Source organism: Prionailurus viverrinus, chromosome A3 (genome assembly GCF_022837055.1).
Source record: "Prionailurus viverrinus isolate Anna chromosome A3, UM_Priviv_1.0, whole genome shotgun sequence".
Lineage (NCBI taxonomy): Eukaryota > Metazoa > Chordata > Mammalia > Carnivora > Felidae > Prionailurus > Prionailurus viverrinus.
Window position 1 is genome coordinate 11,925,165 of NC_062563.1, and position 22,576 is coordinate 11,947,740.

The 22,576-nt window shown below is 52.1% G+C and overlaps 1 protein-coding gene across 6 annotated transcripts in view; it reads right to left on the minus strand.

The window, feature by feature from the left end:
- Positions 1–1,748: 1,748 nt before the first annotated feature.
- SLC9A8 (solute carrier family 9 member A8) overlaps positions 1,749–22,576 on the minus strand; it is a 71,168-nt gene continuing 50,340 nt past the window's right edge. For 5 of the 6 annotated variants that reach the window (XM_047851807.1, XM_047851806.1, XM_047851805.1 and 2 more), the window contains 6 exons: positions 16,687–16,803; positions 14,394–14,476; positions 11,717–11,828; positions 8,509–8,729; positions 7,392–7,538; positions 1,749–6,453 (listed from right to left, as the gene is read on the minus strand). In XM_047851807.1, coding sequence (XP_047707763.1) covers positions 6,346–6,453; positions 7,392–7,538; positions 8,509–8,729; positions 11,717–11,828; positions 14,394–14,476; positions 16,687–16,803 — 788 coding nt within the window. In that variant the 3' untranslated portion in view covers positions 1,749–6,345. The remainder of the gene's footprint in view (positions 6,454–7,391; positions 7,539–8,508; positions 8,730–11,716; positions 11,829–14,393; positions 14,477–16,686; positions 16,804–22,576) is intronic. The other variant, XM_047851808.1, reaches the window with a different exon arrangement.

Below are 22,576 nucleotides of genomic sequence, written 5' to 3' on the forward strand. Positions count from 1 at the left end.
GTGAAGCCAGAGTGGGGGGAATGCGGTTCAAATGCAGTTCTGTACCTTCCCTTCCCTGCCCCAGATGAGCCCCTGCTCCCAGTGTCAACCTTCCCAGCCTTCACACTTTCACCACACTTGTCCACATCCTTAAGCACCTCATGTCACATCGTTTTGCATGGTTTTATATGTGCTCGTCATACTGTGCTCGCCAGCAGCTTGCTGTCCCCTCCTCTCACTGTTCTGAGATTTATCTGTGCTGATACGTTCATGCTAGTTTCACTTGTTCATCCATCCTTTCTCACTGCTGCACAGAATACCTTGCGTGACTGCCACAGCTTCTCCTGGAGAGAAACATTTAGCTTGTTTCTAATCATGTGCTATTGCAAATATTCTTACAGGTGTCTCCCGGGGCAAGAGTGTGTAAGAATTTCTCTAGGGCAGGCTTTTCTGTAAATGGCTGGGAAGTGAATATTTTCAGCTTTGGGAGCCAAGAGGCCAAAAAAAAAAAAAAAAAGTTAACGTCAGTACTTATGTAATGAGAGAGAAAAAATTTCCATAATTTTTTAAAAACAATTTTATGCCCATCGTGGGGCCTGAACTCATGGTCCTGAGATCCAGAGTCGCATGCTCTACCTACCGACTGAGCCAGCCAGGTGCCCCTCCATGAATTTTTTTTTTTTTATATTGACTTATTCTTGAAAGAACGAGAGCCAGAGTGTGAGTGGGAGAGAGGCAGAGAGAGAGGGAGGCACAGAATCTGAAGCAGGCTCCAGGCTCCGAGCTGTCAGCAGAGCCCAATGCAGGGCTCGAACCCATTAACTACGAGGTATGACCTGAGCTGAAGTCAGACGCTTAAACTGACTGAGCCACCCAGGCACCCCCATGAAAAAAAATTTTTAATGCTTATTTATTTTTGAGAGAGAAAGAGAGAGACAGAGTGCAAGTGGGGGGAAGGGGCAGAGAGAGAGGGAGACACAGAATCCAAAGGAGGCTCCAGGCTCTGAGCTGTCAGCACGGAGCCTGACACGGGGCTCGAACCCACGAACTGCGAGGTCATGACCTGAGCCGAAGTTGGATGCTCAACCGACTGAGCCTCGCAGGCATCCCCCAGCCCATGAATTTTTAACTAAAAAATGCAAAGCTTTATTAATGGGTATTGAAATTTGAATTTCCTATCATTTTCATGTCATGAAATATTCTTGTGAATTTTTTTTCAACTACTTGAAGATGTTAAAAACCATTCTTCACTCTCTGGTGAAGTGCCTGGGATCAGGACAGGCCATCCTGCCTGCTTTCACTATTACATGTTTTGTGTCTGCGCCTGTTACCATAAGCAGCTTTGGATGCCTTTTGGAAGGGTGGGGGGTAAAAACAAACGGAAGCTCCAGGCTTCCCACAGGTTAACGCCACCACCTTCCCCAGAGCCTCCTCCGGCTGTGTGTGTGGATCGAGAACCTGGAGGACGGACCCGCGTGTTCCTGGTTTCACCGCCCGGCAGAGGCCCGCGGGGGCTGATCTGCTGTCCCAGGCGCCAGGAGACCGGTAGCCCAGGGAGCCCTGGGGAGGATGGGTCCCTAGCCCCCGCGGGGAGAAGCAGCCGTGGGCCGGCAGGAGGCTAGGCCTCCGGGGTCCTCGCTAAGGGCTGGGGCAGGAATCAGGCCCGGGTCTGTGACACGTCTGCTGCTGGCCCCCGAGTTTGGTAGGTGGTGACACAGCCGAGTCCCATGTATTTGCGAAGCCACCTGAACACGAACACAGAAACTGGCTCTGATTCAGCAGCGCTCGTTTTTATTTCTAAATAAGTATCCAGTGACATTACTGTTTGCCATCCGCTTCTGAATTCTTTAAAGAGTCCAGTGAGGTGAAGCAGGGGCTCCGGCAGAGCAGCTACAGGCGCTCCCATCTCTGACCTACCTTCCCCCTCCCACCCCCATCTCATCGACAGGAGCAGCAAACCCTTTCTCAGGAACCAGGACCTGACAGATCCCTCTTACGACTTAACGTGGCGTGGGGTAGGACGAAGGAGAAGCCTGCCCTTCGCCAAGGTCTCAAAACAAATAAAAAAGCAGCACTGTAAACATTCCTTCGTTTTTACAAAGACAGTTACTCAAAAGAATTCAAACTTCTGATTAACCTTGAGAACAACTCGAGCTTGGCACAGGCTGTGCTGGAGAAAACATTAAAGCCTCGGGTGAGCCACCGACCTCAAAGCCCCGAAGCGAGTGACAAGCCTTCCCGGGCCGGTAGCGGGAAGGCTCCTCAGAGCAGGGCCGGGGCTTCGAGAAGGGAGCGCCAAGAACGTGCTGATGTGGCTCTTCCACGTGGCTGCCAGGCTCCTGGGAGCACAGGCCCGCGAAGGTGACGGGTGACCTTCCCCTCCTGAGCAACCGTCTGCACGTTCCCCGTCCGGTCACGCGGCCCAGGCTCCTGCAGCGGCTCCTGAGGGCACGTGGTGCTCTCACCCCAAGTGGGGCCCGTCCGTCCGCGCAGAGCCGCCTGGGAGACCGACTCGCCGGTGAGAGAGGCCAAGTACGTTTTCTCCCTCCGGGACCACGTTGGCTGGGGCGGGAAAGTGAAAAAGTGGGGTGGGCAGTGGGATGGGACGGCCCAGGGGAAATGTAAAGTCATCCTTCTTCTGTCACGTGGCCAACAGCAACAGAAGCTCTTGAATGTCTGACTCCATCTGCGTGAGAAATCGCAGGAACCCAAACGGAAGGCAGGGTGGCTACTTGGCTCTGTTTAAGGCTTTCCTCTCACAGGGGTGTCTGCATTTCAGACGTATCGCCTAGGGCTTTGGAGACGGAGTTCCTGGTACAGCAGCTTCTTAATGATTCTGGCTGCTGTTTTGGGAAGGGTTCAGATATGGTTTCCTACACGTCAACCAGCAGGAGAAACAGGGGTACGTGTTCTGGAGGGAATAGGGGAGGATCAGGGTGCCTTTTTTTTCTCTCTCTCTCTCTTTTTTGCATTTAAAGTCCTAATTAATGGCAGATCATTGATGCTGATTCCTCCTTGTACTTGAATCAGGGACCAGTTCTAAGGCCTGCGCCTTTGACATCCGTAACTCGGACGAGGAGAAGCTGGCCGCCACCCTGCCTCACGCTCAGTCTCCCCACCAAAGCAGAAGTGGGATCCCGGCTGTGGCCACCCCGCTGAGGACTCTGCCAAATGTGCAGGCCCCTGTGGGAATGTGGAACCGAGACCCCCCGAGGCCAGAGGCCAAGTCTGTAGCTCTGACGTAGGTTCCGAGGGCAGGAGGAGCCCCACTCACGAATCTCTCCACATTCCATGGCACACAAAGGAATCTGCAGGCAAACCAGGACCCCCCCCTAGGCTGACTTAGGGTCCTCTGGGATCACCGACATTATGGGCCAGGCCCTGCCCCTTGGCTTTACGTCAGCCAAGGCCTGGCCAGCATTTCCACTGTGAAGAGAGGTAGCTGGCCTGGGTGCGGGAGGTTTGTGCTTCTGCTGCTGGGCTGAGTGAGCACCACACTGTGGAACTGAGCCACCTTCCTCCTGCCTGGCCCTGGCTTAGCCTAGCCCAAAACGTGATCTCTGGGGGACCTAGGGCAAGCCGCCTCCTTTCCCTGTAACACCTATACCACAAGCTTTGGGGTACGGTTGTTCCCGGGAGTCCTACAACGACAGGCCATGTGACTTATTTCAAGAGTTCAAAATCGCTAGGCCTGCTGTGGAGTGGCGGGGGGGGGGGGCGCTCTTGGATGGGGAGGGGTGCTTGCTGCCACATGGCTCCCCAAGTCAAGCACGTCTTCTAGTTCACTGGCTAACTAGCTGACTGGCCAGCTTCCCCAGAGGCCCTCACTGACTTTACAGCCTTCACCTCACCCTAAAGTGTGACCTTGTCTATGTGCTGTGGCTTCCCTGTCCCACGGCTTAGACCCAGAACGAAGTAAATTTGTGGGAAACTGGAGTTATGCTGGATATTTTTTTTAATCGACTAGGCATTTATTGCCCCCAATAGTAGAATTATTAGGTATGCTAAAGGTAGCCAACAGCACATTTCTGATTCTCAGGCAAAGACACTTTTAAAAATCCACCAGGAAAACCCATCTCCATGAGCTTTGCGTGTGGCAAAGGCAAAGGGACTGACCTGAGATACACAGGGCACACCTGTCCTCCTGGGAATGCTCTCCAGCCTGCCAAACCTCCCTTAGCCAGCGGGGGGGGGGGGGGCAGAAGACCCAGCACAGGAGACCCAAGCTGGTGCTGGTAACTGCCAGGAAAGGTGCCCCCTGCCCACTGAGCCAGGCCCTGGGGACTTTCCACCCTGGGGACCCTTCTCTACTTCAGTGTCGTTTTCAGGTCTCAGCTAAAAGTGGGAGGCCAGATGGGACCTGGTGACAAGGGCAGTCTGAATAGAGGAGATCCTGTTTTCACTGCTATTATCTATGAACTCACAGCCCCCTCCCCACTAAATTTCCTGGTAAACTATTGAGTTTGCAATGCAAGTTGCACTTCTGAGATCACACCATGAATTTCAAGGAAGAAAGATTACTTATGGGTTTGGGAATGAGAGAACACTCTAGTCGGGGATCCCTGCCCACCTCCCTCCAGGGGTGGACAAGGTCCCCTCCCTCTTTGACCTCTTCTTTTACTTTTCCTCTAAAAGCAAGTAGGACATGATGGAGGCCAGAATTACGCATGGCATTACTCCTCCAGTGAAGGTATGAGGTGGAGTAGAATGCTCCTGTTTGGCTTAAATTAAGGGGTTAAAGTAGGAGGTTACAAAAAGAGAAATGGCCATATTTTAATCCTATCAAGTACAGATTTACTTTTCATGCATAAAAAGGAAACCATATGCTTCCAGCCTGACAGGCCTCACTCTTTCGGGAAAGGGGAAGGGGTCCGGGCAGGGGCCTGGCCTGGTGGGCTGGGCAGCAGAGACCTGGAGAGTTCAGTCCTTGCTAACGTCCAGAGCCCTGCCGCCTGAGGCAGAAGAGATGGAAACAGCCCAGGGTCCGTGCTGGCCCACGGTGTCCCCACAGAGAACCAAGGACCGCACATGATGAAGTAAACCATGCCGGAGGGTGCCGAGTCCCAAGGCAGGGACCCTGAGCCGCACAGGGGATTTGCCACTGGCCCACAGATGGGTGAAGGCTAGCAGGTGTGAGGCGCGGATGTGAAAGTCAGTGACCACTTCATCTGGACATGATGGGCAGCTCCCCCTGCTAGACAGCCCAGGGGCCGGGACCACGGGGACAGGGCAGGGTGTGTGCACGCGAGCGAGTCCTGGGTGGGGGTAGCAGGGAGGAGCACAGGGGGCTGCCGCTCTGGCCCCTGCTCCAGTTCTTGGGCGAGCTGGGACCCAAGATGGAAAAGAAGTGGGAGAGGGAAGGAAGGTGGTAGCAGGTAAACGGTGGGCAGACTGCGTGGAGCCCAGGAAATGGGGCCTATGGACAATAAGGTCCACCGAGTGAGGGAGGTAACTGCTAGGCTCTCGCTACTTCGTAAAAGTGCATGAATTTAAACTCAATTAGAAGACAGCAGATGCCGGCCTGCATAAGCCCTGTAACGCTAGCCTCTCCCTCCAGAGGGCGCTCTGACCCCACAGACTAGGCTTCCTCACCCCAAAACCCAAGCTTCCAATGGGGCTTTAGAGAAGGGCCCATGTGCCCCTGCTCCATACCGGCGTGAACATTCACCATATTCCCAGAGAAGGGCAGCTACCGCCTGCCACACAGGGAGACAGCCCGCGAGGGGCCAATCAGAGGTAACGAAGTTTGTCACTCGGCTTTTCTTTCTCAAGGAGTGCAAGCAACATCACAGAGGGGAGTGTGACATTTTCCAGATTTCCGAGCCCAGCACTTAGGTCAGAATTGCTGCTGCTGAGGCCGGAGGCACCTCGATGACCAAGGGGAAACGGCCGGCTCCTCGCCCCGCTAGAACAGACACCCATCCCGGCCTCAGCAGGTGCTCCCGGGACGAAGGCCGTGGCTGGGAACGGCGGAAGCTGCGCGCCGGCGCTCCCCTGGCCGCCCCGGTCACGGCCGGGCTCCGCAGCGCCATTTCTCTCCTCACGCGCCGCAGCCCGGCAGAGGACTGCTCGCCCTGGGTGCGGAAGAGGAGAGTTTACCTGGACACGTGGCCCCTCTGATCTGCGAGCTGAGAAGCGACACGGCGAGCAGAGGTCCGGCTCAGTGAGGCCTGGGGGGAGGACCGTTTCCGAAGCAGACGGCTGGCTCCAAGGGCCGGGGACGCCGGGTTTAAGAGGACCGTGGCCTTTGCTTCACCCCGCCTCCATCTGCCCCGAGGAGGCCGCCCGATGCAAGCAGCACCGGGGGCCTTCGCGGAGTGTCTGTCCCGGGAGCCGTGGGGGGGCCCGACGGGGCGCCCTGCTCCATCACAGCAGCTCCTGCTCGTCGTCTTCAGAGCCAGAGGGGCCCTGGCGCACCTCCTCGTACCACTTGTTGGTGAGGGTTTTCATCTGGATACGTCCGTGGTGGAGGTCCTGGGGCAGAAGACACAGCCGAGCCCTCATCAGCGGGTCTGGGTCAGGTCAGGGTTAGGGCCGAGGAAGGCGGTGGGAGCGGGGGAGGGGCTGCTTTATACCTCAGGGAGGCAGGGTACATGGCCACGGGCAATTTCAGAGTCTTAACCGACTAACTGAAGCTGGGATTTTTCTCTGTAGGGGTAAGATTAACAGGGGGTGTCACTCAGAAGCCGGAGTAGGCGGCAGGATGGCGTGATGTTAAAAAACATGGCTTCTGGAATCAGACACCCTTGGGCTCTGCTTCCACCTCTGCCATGTATTAGCTGTGTGACCCCGGGTGGTTAGTTCACCTCTCTAGGCCTCAGTCTCCCCTAGTGTCTAGTCAAAGAGCAGCTGCGGCCATGACACAAGATGTCGGGAGGATGAAACGCAGCTACAATGATTAACATCTGGCACAACACCCGGCTCGGCAAGAGCTCCCACGCTGACGGCGATCGTGACCGCCGGCGAGGGAAAATGGCTCAGAAACAAGGTGGGGCCGGATGGCAGTTTCGGCAAAGCAGGCCCAGGCTGGTCCCCAGGAGACTGTGTCACTGTCACCCAGAGGACAGCTGTGCCCAGGGGGATGGAACAAGAGCCCTAAGCCAATGCCTGAGGCCCCGCATGTTTGAAATTTTCAGCTCAGACTCAGTAGCCGATCAATGTCCTGAGTCTATCATCCAGGAAAACCAAACTGTTGACGGGTCTATTATTAAACTAGCGCTAAAAATGGCAGTGAAGGAAAAACAGCAGATGCTGAGTTCCACAGCGCATCCAGCTGCCGGCCTGGGGAGAGGGCCGAGTAGGGGGGAGCTGGCCCGGCTGGCTCCCCCCTGCCCACCCGCTCCTGGCCACGGCAGGTCCTGAGGGAGGAAGGGGAGGGACCCTCAGCTGGGGGGCGCGGGCCAGTGTCCCACCTCCTGAGTTAGCCGCCGCGTGAAAAAGGGGTTCAGGTACTTGGCGTCCAGCCACACGAAGCCTTTGAGGTCCTGCCGCCTGATGTAGTGGGCTTCATACTCCTCCTCTGTGAGCTCTGACAAGTGCTCCGACTCGATGGTGTTGCCCTGCGGGGGGAGGGGAGGGAGTCTGAGGGTCATCAGCGGGCGTCTTCCTGGGGGGCCCCACACCACCCAGCCCATCCAGCGGCCCTTCACTTCCGGCCACCAGCGTCCCCAGCCCTAACTGTGCTTTCGCATCAGTGCGGGGTGTCTGTGGCCAGCAAAGCGCCTCCTGGGAGCCCACGGGGAGGCGGGAAGGTTTGTGAAAACACGATGGATACCCAGGGATAAACCAGAATTATGAATAAACCAGAATTTATGTGTGGGCTGGGGTTTGGTCTGTAAGCTTTCCAGGGTGATTCTAATGTGCAGGCAGGACTGGGAACTGCCACCTAGGTTATTTCATTCCCAGAAAACGGAACAAGGGAGGCTCTTTTGTCATTTCTGCCCATAGCTGCACCAGCTGTGGTTCTGCCCCGGGCCGGCGTCTCCTGGTCAGCGTGGGGGGCGGGGAACGGTCCCGGTGGGAACTGGAGGGCAATGAGAACAAGTAGCGTGGCAGGGCCGGTCTGGAGGGGGAGGCGGTGTCAGGTCACTGGATCTAGGTCAGCACCGCTCCAGGCCCCAGGCCCAGGACAGGCCCGCCCTCCGCAGGGATGACCAAAGGCCACCAGAGTATGAATGTAGCATCTGCTGCTCTGCTGGAGGAGTGGCTCTGAAGCCACAGCCACGTGGCCTGCGCTGGCGGGCCTGGGCGGTGGTGTGGGTGCGGGAGGGGGGAGGGGCGGGGAGGGCATGTGGATGGTGTGAGGCGGTCGGTGGTTCTCAAACTCCGGCCACATCAGCATCACCGGGAGGGCTTGGGAATCCACAAAACGCTGGGCCCCCCAGGCTCCCCCTCGGAATTCTGGTTCTGCGTGCGTGCACGCGTGCGTGCGTAGGTGCTCAGGTCCTCAAATCGTGTCTCATTTCCCCCTTTCCCAGCTGCGGTGGAGACCAAGCCCCTGCCCCCGACCCGGGCCCACGCGCCACTCACCATCTTCTCCGTCTTGCTGAGGTTGACGTCCTTCTTGTTCCTGCGGCGCGCCTTGGCGTCCTCGATGTCCATGAGGCGGATGAGGGGCATGGTGCTGCCGCCCAGCAGCAGGATGGTGAAGAGCACGATGATGATGGTGGTGGTGCCGATGAGCTGCCGCTTCTCCATGGGCTCCAGGTCCAGGTGCAGGCTCAGCGCGTAGGGGATGGCCCCCCGCAGGCCTGGGGGCAGGGAAGGGGGTCAGAGGAGACGCACAGGGAGGAGGGAGCTGCGTCACCGACCGGGCGCCCTGGCAATCCGGGCACGGCCTCGTTTCAGGCCGGCCGCACGTTCTAACGCACCCCACTGCCGAGTGCGAGGTCCTCCCGTGAGGCTCAGGGGTGTGAGGTGAGCAGGCTGCAGAGAAGTGGGACCTGAGCTCATGCCACTCCCACTTCACAGGGTGGCCAGGCAGCTCACAGGAGGTGACCTGTCCGGGCCACGAAGCCCCAGATGTGCATGCGTGAGAATTATCCAGCCTAGGGCTCACACTCCCCGTGTGTGTGCCAGGCCCTGTGCTAAGGGCTCTGCGCACACAATCTCGCTGGACCTTCACAGGAGAGCCGGTAAAGCTGGTCCTCCATTTCTTCACGATAGATAGATAGATAGATAGATAGATAGATAGATAGATAGATAGATATGGAACTGAGACTGAGAAAGACATGTCCTCCCGGGGCCACACAAAGAAGGCAATTTGGCCAGCGGCCCCTGGTTTCTGAAGATGCTGCCCTTGCACAGCTCCTGACAGGCTCGGGGCTGCTCTGCTGCTGGCCAGAGGCTGCCGGGAACTGCTTCATGAACTCTTCCCTTCTTCCTTCCTGGTGTGGTCCCCCACAAGGCTGCTAGCTGGGCTGAAGGGCTACACTGAGCTGGAAAACAGCACTTCCTGGGAAAATTCCTGGCTTGCCTGGTGCCAGAGAGGGGAGGTCCCAGGGAGGGGAGACCTCAGACAAGGACCCGGGAGATGGTGAATGCCAGAAGAAGGGGGAATCGGGGGGGGGGCACACAGTGAAGGATCTGGTCCAGACACGGAGGCTGGAGCATCACAGCATGATGGGGGTGTGACCACAGGAGCAGTGTATAGACCCAAGATGGGGACACAGCAGGGGGATGGCATTAAGAGAGACATGGAGAGTGGAAGCAACAGGCCACAGGGGCGAGCGGGAGGTGGGGTGGCCGAGGAAGGGAAGGGCACGGACGATGGTGGGGCGTCCTAGGAGTGGTCTAGGCACAGGGTCTGGAGTCTAGCTCCTGGATTTACCCCCTAATGCCCTGCTTTCCCCCAGGCCTCTCAGGTTAAAGCGGGAGACTCAACTCAACCTCTCAACCTGTCACACGGGACTAAAAACAGGGCCTGCCAGGTGGGTGGCCTGAGGATAAAATGTGTTGGAACAGGACAGGTGTAGACACAGCAAACACTGAGTTAGCCACACGTTTGTTGTAATACACATTATTGTTTTCCATGGAAAGGGGATGCTGGAAAAGAAGCAGGTTGGGCAGAAAGGTAAGTTCAGTCCTAGACAATGAGATCGCAGTGTCTCCATAGCACTGAAGGAGGATTTAGACACAGGAGTCAGGATCTAAGAGCAAACAGCTCTGGGAGTATGGGAACTGCCGCAGGATGAGCGAGCTTGTGGGAACACAAGAGCAGCAGCAGGTCTGCGGCTGAGTCCTGAGGAAGCCGATACTGAGGGGTCTATAAAGGAGGAGAGGGAAACCGCGGAGACCCCAAAGGGGAAAGAGGGCAACCAGGAGCATGGCCCGGAGGCCCAGGGAAGAGGGTCTCCGGGCAGAAAGCAGGTCGGTGGGAAGAAGGAGCTCAAAGCCATGGAGCTGGGCTGGACCAGGGCTACCCAGTGCCCACCAGGTCTGGCTGCAGAAGGTCGCTGGTGACCTGGGCAAGGCCAAGTTCAGCCCCGTGAACAGGGGGTGACAGAGTGAAGAAAACAGGTGAGGACAGCCCGCTTAAAGAGGTCTGGCTGCGATGGGAGACGGGAAGCAGCTGGAGGGGGTGTGTGGGAGGGATCTGGGTTGAAGTTGCTGGGTTTTTGGAGGCAAAGAGAAGAATCTTCAAGAGTTTCAATGATGATGCTTCAGTAGAGACAGAGGTTGAGGATCCAGCAAAGAGAGGGTGAAAATCTGTGGGGAGGGGGCTCAGAAAACCGCTGGGGTCAACAGCCCTCACTGTTTAAAGCAGCACGCCCCGTGCCACAGAGGTCTCTTAGCCTGCGCCCCTCTCCCACAAAGCTCACATAACATGTAAAATATCTGATACAACATCTCTTAGATGTTCTTTGAAATCAACTAACTACTTTACAAAAACTTTTTTCTCACTGGCAAGAAAGATTGAGAAAAAAGTTTCTCTCGCTCTGCATACATACATACCTCGCACAGACACACATAAATATTTTAAGCAAGGCCTTTTGAAAGAGGAGAGAAATCTGTGAGGAATTATAGATAATGCTGTTGAGTAGAGAACAGCTTATAAGGCATGTTGCTATACCCCGACCCACGTGGAATATTTAAATTATATTATTTAAATAAGAAAGTACAAAGAGCTGGACATATTGCTCAAAAACAAATTTAAAGATGCCTAAGGAGCCAGTTCATTAGGTACCAAATAGGAAATCATTCCCATCCTTTAAAAGGTAGAGGAATTTGCACAGAAACTAGAATGTTCCAATCGACTCTCAGAACTCAGTGACTAAATTAAAAAAATATCCAAACCCAGCCTGTACTGGCAAAAAAGTTTAAACAGACCTTTTTTATTTTGAGCCCTTCATTACTTGCAGGCAGGTGAGAGCTGTGCCTCGCATCTCACCCGGGCGGCCCTGTCTGTCCAGAGGAGCAGGGACAGAGAGACAGGAAATACTGGCTCTGCCTCCTGTCATCCCCCGACTCCAGTCAAGGCCTTTGCCCTCGAGCCTGAGCCTCCTCACGTGTGGAGGAGATGTGCACTCTACCCGTTTACTCATGGCACCGAGGCTGTGAGGGGTCCTGTCTGCAAGGGACTCGCCCGGGGCCTGGGTTACAGTAGGTGCTTGTTAAGCGGGAGCTCGTACGGTTTTTGCCTTCTGAGGCCTGCTCATCGTCAAAGGGCTCTCTCTACACGACGTGTGCCTTTATACGACGTATTTTCCTTCCACTGTTCATTCAGCGTTGGACTTACCACTAAACCACATGATGAACATCATCTTCGGTGTGATTTTATGATCACGGAAGAAATTCAGGAGGTAGGAAAGAGGGAAAATGTTCACCGCTCTGGCAAACAGTACAAGTACCTGTGAATAACAACCAACTAAGTCTCAGAAACCTCTGGTCTTCCAAGTTCAAGCTTGTTGAAGCTAACACAGATCTTGTGACACACCCGTAATAAACACAGCCTTCCCCTTGGCCATGAGAGACATGAATGACAGTGCTAGGCAGAGACCCAGCTGGGGCGTGCTGCTCTAGACGCTAGTGTCTAGGACTCTGGGAAAGGATAGCACTTTGTACGTTACGTTTCCGTCGCCAGAAAGAGACGACTAACAAGGCATCAAAGCCGGCTTTAGTTATGAGAGCAGAACAAAACTGAATGGCAAGAGGCCATGCCAAACTATCCAGAGATTAATTTAGGGGCAATCTCACTCCTCCCAAGGTGCTCTGCCATGGGACGGGCCTGCGCTAATCATTCCCAATGGGCTAGCTCTGGAGGGACAGACAAGGTGCTCCTCGCCCTCCCATGGGTGCCCCACTCCTCAGGGAAAGGAGGGATCACTGAGAAGGGCCCACGTAATGCTTCTCGTAAATGCTGCTCTCCAAGCAAAAGGAATGTGTAGGTATGTTCTAGAAGGAGGTCACACACACCCTGTCTGGTCAGTTGCTTGCCATGGCTTTTGGCTCCTAACCATCTCCAAAGTCAGTCTTAACAAATGCAGCTTTAGATAAGGTTTAAATCTTATCTAAGTGGATACCTAGCACTACTGTTAATTTGCTCTCTTTGTTTTCATCTTGGTTCTCACTAAACTAACTTAAAATAACATACATACGATACACACGTGTATATTCGGTAGACTCTAAGTTTATTCTTTTAACAAGCACAAACTGAGCCTGCTTTGGACTGTGTGCCTCGGATGGCCGAGTTAATAACAATGGCTCCCAATCATGTAACATTTCTATGTCAGACACTGTGCTAAGCATTTTCTATGCATTCTATCTTGTTCAGTTTAGATCCCTGCAATATGCTTATGAAGCAGGTATTACTGTCTCCATTTCAGGAGTAAGCGGAGACAGAGAACTTAAGTAACAGGTCCAAGCTGACCCAGGCAGGGCGTTGTGGAGCCATGTCCCAAACCTGGTCAGCCCCGACAGCCCGTGCCCTTGACCACTGAGTGAGCGGAAGGTGACCCGTCTGAATAGCACGGGGAAGCTTCCGGCAACGGTGGGGGAGCCCCAGCTCCCCCTCCGGAGTACCTTCCCTTTTTCCCTTTGCTCGCAGCCCACGGCCGAGAGAGCCATCTCGTTTCACCCACTGAAATCTGATCTTTCATTCCCGCACTTGGGTTTCGGGTTTGACCACATGTGGCCCCTTTTACCCAGGGAGCACACTGAAGGCTGCTAGACTTTCTGTAAATGGCTCTTGCTGCTGTTCTCTTTGTCCTGAAACCTGAGTTCGGAGGACAGATAACAGTGACAAAAGCAAAGGGCTCTTGCTGCAAGGAGAAACACTTTTCCTCAGGGTTCTTTAGCTTCTCTGTGCCTCAGTTTCCCCCCATGCCAAACAGGTAGGCCTCACTGGTTTGCACACGGTAGGTGAAAGTGCTAAAAAAAAAAGCCTGCCTCTCAACAGCTGGGTTTTGTTAAGTGGCATTGGTAATAAAAGCTAACCGAAGATGAATTATGATAATTCAGCAACAACAAGGTGTGTTCTCACATGTCTTAAATTAACAGTGGATCTAAAAGGACAACAAAGATGAAATTAGGGATTACAGTATGAATCAGCAGGCGGGCCTATGGGAGGTGAGCTCACACCAAGGGAAGGCGGGCCTGGGAGCGCCAGGCTAGATGCCCACACGTTAGAAGCCATTCATGTCACTTCCATCAGACGCCCGAGGGAGCTGGACCTTTGTTTTAAATGCTAAACATTTATTCTCCCCCACTCCATTCTCCAAAAGATTTTATTCTACTGTGAATGATTAAACTTTTCTTTTCCCTTTTTAAAGGTATATTTTAATTTGTCTCCTCCCGCCGCCTCGAGTCCACTGATAAGTTTCCCAAACCTTCTGAATGGTAAGAATCACCTGGGACGACTGTTCTGGGTGAACCTCCGGGGAGGTAAGGGCCTGGTAATCTTTACTTCATACAAGTGTCCAAGGTCACGTTCCAAAATGGACACATTGGAAGAAAATTACAGTAATAAGTAAATATATGCAGAAAAAGCAGAAAAGAAAATCATCCCCAATTCTATAACCACTGTGAACATTGAGCTATATCTTTTAACATGGTTTTTGTTTCTATGCATGATGTTTTTACATGGTTATGATCAATTATGTGTTCCAATTCTGAGATCTGCTTTTACCACCAGAGAAAACAGACAAACTTTTACTTTTTAGACAAGACCATAAATTCAAGGCCGTTTGAAATTTAAAAAGAAGTAAAAATTCATTCCCAGGGATATTCATTCACTTAATTCCATCCCTTTTCCTGTTATTGTATGTTTGTGATTTTTTAACAAAAGAAACTTTAAACAGAAGAGTGTCTATGTAGCTGTTGACCTTGAACAGTTAACAGTTACATAAATGAATCCAGAACATGTGGTTATTGATCTACAAATAAGTAATTAAATAAAAAACAAGGAAAATACTTACTATGCACCAGATGACAAAGGAAATTTCAAACTTGTGAGGGAAACTAAAAATGGACAGGCCAAGAAATGCAAACACACATGTTTCTGAAACAAACCAAAGAATGGATTATTCAGCCCCAACTATTTTCTTCTAACACAGTACTAAATTGTTAAGCAAGCAAACATTTCACGGCGAGTGAGAGCCCACTGTAACACTCTGCTTATTTTCTGGAAAATCCTGCAGCCGAGATCCTGGTGGAACGTGTGCCTGGCGTCTTCTGTTCTTCCCTCTCACACACACAACCCGTGCTTGTTCAGAATCTCCCCAGGCAGTGGGTCAACTGTCAAACGCATGCAAATCAATACTCTCCCACCCGGGAAGATGATGAACACACGAACCTGTCTATTTGTCGAACACTGTGATTAGCAAGGATCACGACTACAGCAGAGCGGCAAAAGTTCAGAGCAAATGGCCGCAGACACCACGTAACTAATGTGGAAAGGGCCCTCTGCTGACTTCCTTGCCGGGGCGGACTAAGCTAAATGCTCGACTTCATGTAGTTAATGCTGCCACAGGGTTGGGAAGATGGCTTACGCCCGCAGGGTCTGCAGCAAGGAGGGTATTTCCAACTCTTGGCTTCACCCCACAAGTCAGAAAGAGTCTGACACCTACTGTCTGTGCAAGCAGGCACTTGTATATCCCAAGAAAAAGCATCGTATGAATTTCCAGCACTAGTCTCCCTGCTCAACCTGTGATGTCCCCCAGAATAGTCTAATAATCAGGGAGACAAAGACTGCATTTTAAAATAGCTGAACATCCTACAACAGAGGCTGTTTTAAAACATTTCAGCCATGTTTTTCCTCCAAACGTGTCTCTTTTTAAAGCAAGTGCACAAGCTGCTCCCACCCTTCTCCCTGAATTTTCTTCTTATCTAATAAACATTTTTGTGATCTTTCCAAATAAGCTCATTTAGAACCTACTCCGATCTATGTTACGCTTTTCCCTGGCAGCACACATTCCATTATATCGGTATGTCATGGCTCATTTCACAAAGCCTCCACCAATAGATACTTAAGCTGTTTCTGTTTCTGCTGTTACCGGTTATGACAAATGTCCAGGCTAAATTCCTGATGGGAGCATTGCTGGGTCAAGGAGCATACGGCTCTGAAACCCAGCCTGATGCTGTAATGATTCTCCACAGAAGATGGCATCAGTGCCCACGCCTGTCAGTGGGGCCTGTGTTCCATATGCCCACGGTGGAAGTGGGTATTAGCAAACTAAAGGTCTGCCAGTCCGGTGGGTACAAAATAGATGGGTGTTTTGCTTTATATTACTTTAATTGTGAGAGTCAGGCTCAGCGTCCCTGGCTAGGACTTTGTGAGTCGGACGTTGTGGAAAAAAGACCCCCCGGACCAGGAAGAGACAGACCTGGATTCCTGAATCAATTCTTAACCGCGGGCAGGTCATCTGACTTCTGGGCATGTGAACCCCCTGGGCTGCAGAAGGAAGCCTCTGCACCGTCTGGCCCTGCCTCCCAGCACATGACGGTGTGGCGCCTGTGCTCGGAAATGAGACGAACCCCGCCGCAGTGCCAGGCAGATGCTGGCGATGATGCCAGGGCCCTGCCACCCGGGAAGCCGGAGGGGAGGGACCGTGTGAACGTGTGTCCTTTGCTGCCGGCTCTTAACTAGGGAGGAGGCAGGGAGGTACAGAGTGTGGGGGAGCAAGAGCTCACACTGAAACTGTTTGACAGAAACAGTCCTCATAGCAGGCCCCGCCCGACAGTGAGAGCATCAGTGTACGGGCTCCCGGATCGTGTCCTTCAAGCCGCTCTAGCGGAAAAGGGGCCTGTGGACAGGTTGGGGAAATGCTCTAACTATACTCCCCACCTCCCTCCTCAGTAACTCAAGATGCTCCTGCAGCTCACAAGCTGAAACTGTATTTTCCCCAGGATTTTCCAGACTCTTGTCGGACTGGGAAGTCTTGTCCCACCTAACCCTCACCAATGCCAGTGCCAAGGAACACATTTTTGGGACTGTCACTTTTTTAAAACATTACAAACATATGCGTCTCATTATTTTTAGTCTTAAAATTGTAGGCCATCAAATGTTCCAGAAAGTTCTCAGGAGTTAGGTTTACATGATGGAATCTGAAAGCCAGGGTTACAAACAAAAGGTAAGGGAGTGCAGTATGTGGCTCTGAGGAATTCTGCTGTCTCTCCTGAGAGGGAGAATCTGAGGCCTCCCGCATCAGGGTGTGGCAGAGCAGTGAGCTGTGGGCAGGCCTGTGCAGAACCACACAGAGCAGAACTCACCGCACAGGAAGGCCACGGTCCGCAGGGTTTGCTGCATGAGGATCTGGGTGACCGGGGACAGGTTATGGTGCGTGTAGTGGGACATCACAATGCCCGAGAACAGGATGGCCATGATGCCTAGCGAGGGAGCAAGAGGCAAAGCAGACATGAGAAGAGCAGAAAAGCACCTGCTACGTGATACACAAATAATATCACACTTTTCTACAAGTCACTGGACCCTCTGGGATTACATGTTTTCAGAAAAAAAAAAAAAAGGCGAAAAATAGAATACCTGGGGCCTCCCAGAGGTTGTAGAGAAATGCTAAAGGCCCCCCTCTCCGGCAGCTTCCTTCCTGGCGCTGGGTGACCTCAGGCCAAGCTTCTTCCCCTCTCCAAGCCCCAGTCTTCTCATCTGGACAGTGGGATTAACACCACCCACTCATGGAGCTGTCAGAGGGGAATGGGGACGAGCCACGTACAGTGCCCATCACAGGACCAGGGCTGAACAGGCGTGAGCTGTCTGCATCACCCATGGAGAGAAGGGGTGCAGGTGAACCACTCTTGGGGAAGAAAGGGAGCACGAGAATGGATGTGGAGAATGGGTGGATTTTTATTTAATTTTTAATTTTCCCATAATCACCAGGAGTTACTCCTATAATATAAACAGAGAAGAATGACAATAAAAGGCTATGTGTCTTTTCTTAAAAAAAATTTTTTTTTTGAACATTTATTCATTTTTGACAGAGAGCGAGTGTGAGTGGGAGAGGGGCAGAGAGTGAGAGAGAGACACAGAATCCGAAGCAGGCTCCAGGCTCCAAGCTGTCAGTCCAGAGCCCGACACGGGCTCGAACACATGAACCGTGCGATCGTGATCTGAGCTGAAGTTGGACGCTCAGCCAACTGAGCCACCCAGGCGCCCCCGTGTCCTTTGTCTAAAGCTCCACAAGAGAGTCCACCCCTTCTGCTGGTCACTCAGGACTGATCTCTGCATCTGCCCACTGCCCCTAACTACTCCCAAAGCTCTGTGCTTGGGTTACCTCTCAGTGCTGCCCTCTGCCTCAGCAGCAGAAAGGGGGTCTCGTCTTCATGTAAGGAAGCTGAGACTTTTACAAAGGCATTAAATAAGCTGCCCAAATATATGAATTACAAGTCAAAATTTATACGCAAAATTTTAACTCAGTCCTGCCACTCTGTAGACAGACAGGGATTACTGGCTGACTCTCCATTTGGAAAAGGGTGATCACAGAACTGCATCGGAGACATTTCAAGGGCTCAGCCTGTGGTCTAAACGATACCCTCTAAATACAGGCAGGCCCCCTCTGTGTGCGGCACACCAGACACTGCTGGCCTGAGGGAGAGCCGCGGCAGAGCCAGGTTATCTCCCAGTCCTCTTGGGAAATAGCAAATTCCTTTGCTCTTTCGTTCTTTCCTACAGAGGAGGCTGGGCAGAAAATTCCAGCAATGTTTCCCATAAGGCACACCTGGCAAGATGGGACAGGGAAAGGAGAGGACGGGCGACAGCTTTCCTTGCTCCTCAAGGGCACCGAGAGGACTCTGCAGGTCAAGAGTCGCTCTGAACCACTGCTCCGCTAGATAAAACACACACAAGAAAGCCTCCGGCTGTTTTCCCAGTCCGCTCCTGTGGGTGACCTTCCAGACTGCTGACCCTTTCTGACGCTGCAACAAAATACAGGGAAGGCAAAGCAACGTGAAAAAGGGGAGAGACCAGAGGCTGGGTGTGGCACTCCACTGAACAGCTGCGAGACTGCCCACACCTGTTCAGCCCTGGTCCTGTGACGGGCACTGGACGCGGCTTGTCCTCACTAGCCCCTGATGGTTCCATGAGTGGGTGCTGTCAGTCCCAATGTCCAGATGAGAAAACTGAGGCTCAATCACGAACAGAGGCACAGACACACTTCAGTTTTTACGGACTTGAGCCTTAGCATCACAGTCCAGTGGCAAAAGTTCCTAGCTTCTGGGCTTCCAAGGGGTTTTGTTTCACCAGTCTGCTTCGAGAAGGGTTATCAACTCACTGGCAAAGCTGAGACCTTGCAGTGCTCACCTTGAAGTAAAGGTCAGCCCCAGAGGAGCCTGAGTCACGTATGGGTTGTGACGCGAGTGGCCTTCCACCGGCATTGTTGTCCCACCCACAGAGGTCATCACCACCCGCTGGAGTCCCAACATTAAATGACAACTCCAAGAAAGCCAAAGGCTCTGGGAAGTCAGACGTGACAGCAGAATGTGGGAGCTGCCTTGGGACTGAATGCTAGCACCCGCTGCCAGAGCCCCAGGGACCTTTCCTGCCCACCCTCGGGCCCGTCCTGCCTCAGCACTCTGCAGCAAGGGGACAAGCATAGCTCAGAAGGGGTCTGGCTGGCTTGCTCAGTCTGGTGCCCTAGGCCAGGGTTTGGAAACAGAATCTCTAGGGGCCAGACAATAAAAATAAAAATAAAAAAAGGGTGACCAGCACGTGGGTGAAGAAGACACAAGCCCACCTACAAAGTTCTGATGGCAGCCCTGTGGGTGGGGGGCCTAAGTGCTGACCAGTCTCCCTTCTGGCTTTTTGAGAAATGCCAGAAATCTGTTTCTTATGGGAAATCTCCCAGCTTCTAATGACGACAACCAACTCAAATATTAACAACTTTTCCGTATAGATAAACAAACCCCATCTGGAGGCTGAATTTGGACCATATGAAAATGAGCCCTCTGTCCAATGCAAGAGTGAACAGCCAGCCACCGCCTTTACCCCGGGCTAGTCTGAGGTGGGGACATCTCTTGAGTTCTGGGGAAAGGGAAAAGTCAGCGTCAGCAGAGGGTGCAAAAGCCCAAGGGGCAGCTCAAGTGTCTGCCCTGAGTGCTCCCTAAGCGCAGGTAGCTTTTCCGCCACCCAGACCACCTTCACCCCCTGCAGGTGCCCTCCACACATGCTGTAAAAACACCATGGGGAAAATGGTGCAAATGGGCTCACTTACAGAGACAAAGGGCCTGGGTATTTTAAAAAATGCCCTTGGGGCACCTGGGTGGCTAGGTCAGTTGAGCATTGACTTTGGCTCAGGTCATAATCTCGCGGTCTGTGAGTTTGAGCCCTGCGTCGGGCTCTGCGCTGACAGCTCAGATTCTGTGTCTCCCTCTCTCTTTGCCCCTCCCCTGCTCACGCTGTCTCTCTCTCTCTCAAAAATAAACATTAAAAAAAAAAAAATGCCCTGTAAGAATTTCTGACACGTGTACTTCTTCTAGAAGGCAAAATCATTTAAGGATGTAAATAACAGTGCAGTAAAAAGGTCAGCTTCTTGGAAGGAAGGAAAGAAGGAAGGACAGGGGGAAGGAGGGAGAGGGGAAATCTATTTCTAGTCTCAGTTAAACCCACTATTTTAAACATAATGAAGAATGGTGATGAATAGAGATTCAAGTCCAAAGGCAGAAAATGAAACGTGTCATGTGGTACGACTTCCAGTGTACTGTGCCTTACTGTGGGTAAAATATGATGAACTTCCTGAAGTCTGGATCAGACCATAGTCAGTTTTCTTTGCTAATGACCTCAAAATAAACATAGTTTGCTTTAAAACATCCAGACTCCGAGGTACAGAGTAAAACAAGAGAATCTCCATTCACATCACCTCGCCTAGAGAGGTAACTACTGTTAACAGTTCCCTATACAGATTGCCAGTTCTTTTCCTATGCCATTATAAAGCTTATCTATCTTTAAAAAGCAATAAATAGGATTGCATTAGGTACACGGCATGTTATCACCAGCAGAGGGATCTTTAAAAGGCCTCCCAACACCGACCTGCCTTTGCACATATAACAGAATCCCAACTCCTTCTCGGGCCTAAGAATCCCGTGGGCTGGGGTCCTTACCCCTGTGCCTCAGCCATGCTGTACTTCCTGCTCTTCCTGGAGGGCGTCAAGTTCCCTCATGTTGATCTGGGACACTTAGCACTGCTCAGCATTCCTGCCCCAGACCCTTCCTTGGCTGACTCCCTTCTCACCATGCAGGTCTTAGCTTGGGTGCCACCTGTTTGAGGAGACCTTCCTGATCCCCTAAGGCATGATGTGTCTACCCCCCCCCCCCCACGCCACTATTACATGGCTCTGATTTCTCTCCTTCCTGTCACTTCTCACTACCTGAAGTTACCGTATGAGTTTACGAAAGAACTGTCTTTCTTCTGCCCTTGTCTTGCTGACTACTGCATCCCCCAGTACCAAGGACAGTTCTCGGCACAGGCTAGGCATTTAATAAATATTTGTAGAAAGGATGAATACACGGTGTTCCAGTTTTCTTTCTTAAAATTTAACAATACATCTTGGAGTTCTTTCTGTGGCAGCACAAATAGGTCAAATTCATTTATTCAGCGGCTGCACAGGATTCCATTTTGAGAACAGACCCCAACTTCCTTAATTTCCTATAACTGACGAACATTTGGTTGCTTCCAACACACAAATGTTCTCTCTCACAGGTAGTGCTGCAAAGGAATTCCCTGGATATGCACCTGTGCACGTGAGGGCTGCACAACACATTCCGGAAACCTTTGGCCCACATCTTCCCAACCTTTTGCAGAACGTATTACGTCCTGGTCAATTTTGCAAGCTCATCCTTCAACCCCAAAAGTTCCATCCTCTGTGACCCATCATGACAGAGTGTCACTCTGCCCCAATCCCTCTCCCTCAGCCCACAGTTGGTTAAACTGACAAAGGTGGGGGTCTATTCATCCTTCAGTCCTTACAGGGTAAAGTGGCCCTCAAAACTGGCCTAAATGAATAGAATAACTAACACTGATAGAATTAAAACAAAGATTCTGAGAATAGCTAACACTAACTCATAACTAGGGGGACTATTTAATTGGCTGTTGAAACCAGGATATTTTTGAGAGTGATTAATTTACATGTTAGGGCCACCAGGATGTGCGGTCACCCTATTAATAACACACACTGATGCCCTCGGTCAGGATTTTTCCTTGCATCGCTCCCTTTAATCCTCACCACAAGCCTCGGGGTGGCCCCATTTCATGAGGAGGAAGTGGATGCTCAGAGTGGTTACATGGGCCGTGTGAGGTTACACAGCTAACGAGAGGCGGGGCCGGGATTCATACCCAGGTCTGTCTGGTGTCCTTAACTGCTGTGTTCCAAACACGTGATTTAGGTGTATGATTTGGAGGCAGCATCCTGCTCCGTGTTCTTGGCAACTGCTCGCTCAAGCCTTTGTGACAGGGAAAGCACAGCGTGGAAAGGAAGGAGGGACAGCAAACATCACCTTTCCTGATGTTCTCCTTTTCCGACGGACTAGAAGGTCCTCACAACACATCAGGGCCATCCTAGCCTTCTCTGAAAACCCTGTGTGACAGATATCCCGAAGACTAACGTGGGCACGGCCAGGCCAACTGTCGAGAGGTGGCCGTGTGCGCTCTTGGCTTGCACGTGCTGTCTTCGGCCCTATTGGCGTGTGCAGCCAAGGTCCTCAAAGAAACAAAACCCTAGTCACAGAACTCACACTGCCTCTCTGGAAACAAGAAACACACTCCTCTGTTTTAATCACAAATTCCAAACAGAGGCATGAAATTTATCTTTGCCAGCAGGTACTCAATGTTCATCTCAAAGGGGTGGGGAGCAATTTAGAAAAACAGAGGTAAAAATAGCCAGGCTACAGCCAATGACTCACAGGTAACGTTTATGTAAGTGCCAAAATTCAGGAAAGAGAAGAGAAGGAACTTGATGGCAGATACTGAGAAAAAATTATCCAAGAGAACTGGCTTGGGCACAAATCAAATTAAAAACAAACAAACAAACAAAAAAAACCCCATGAGGTTTACAAAGAGTTCTCCATTGAAAATGGCCAGAGTCCTCTCTGCGTCCTCCTTGGCAAGATCTGCTCACAGAGTTCCCACGTGTAATTCCAGAGAGTGATCTGTGGGGA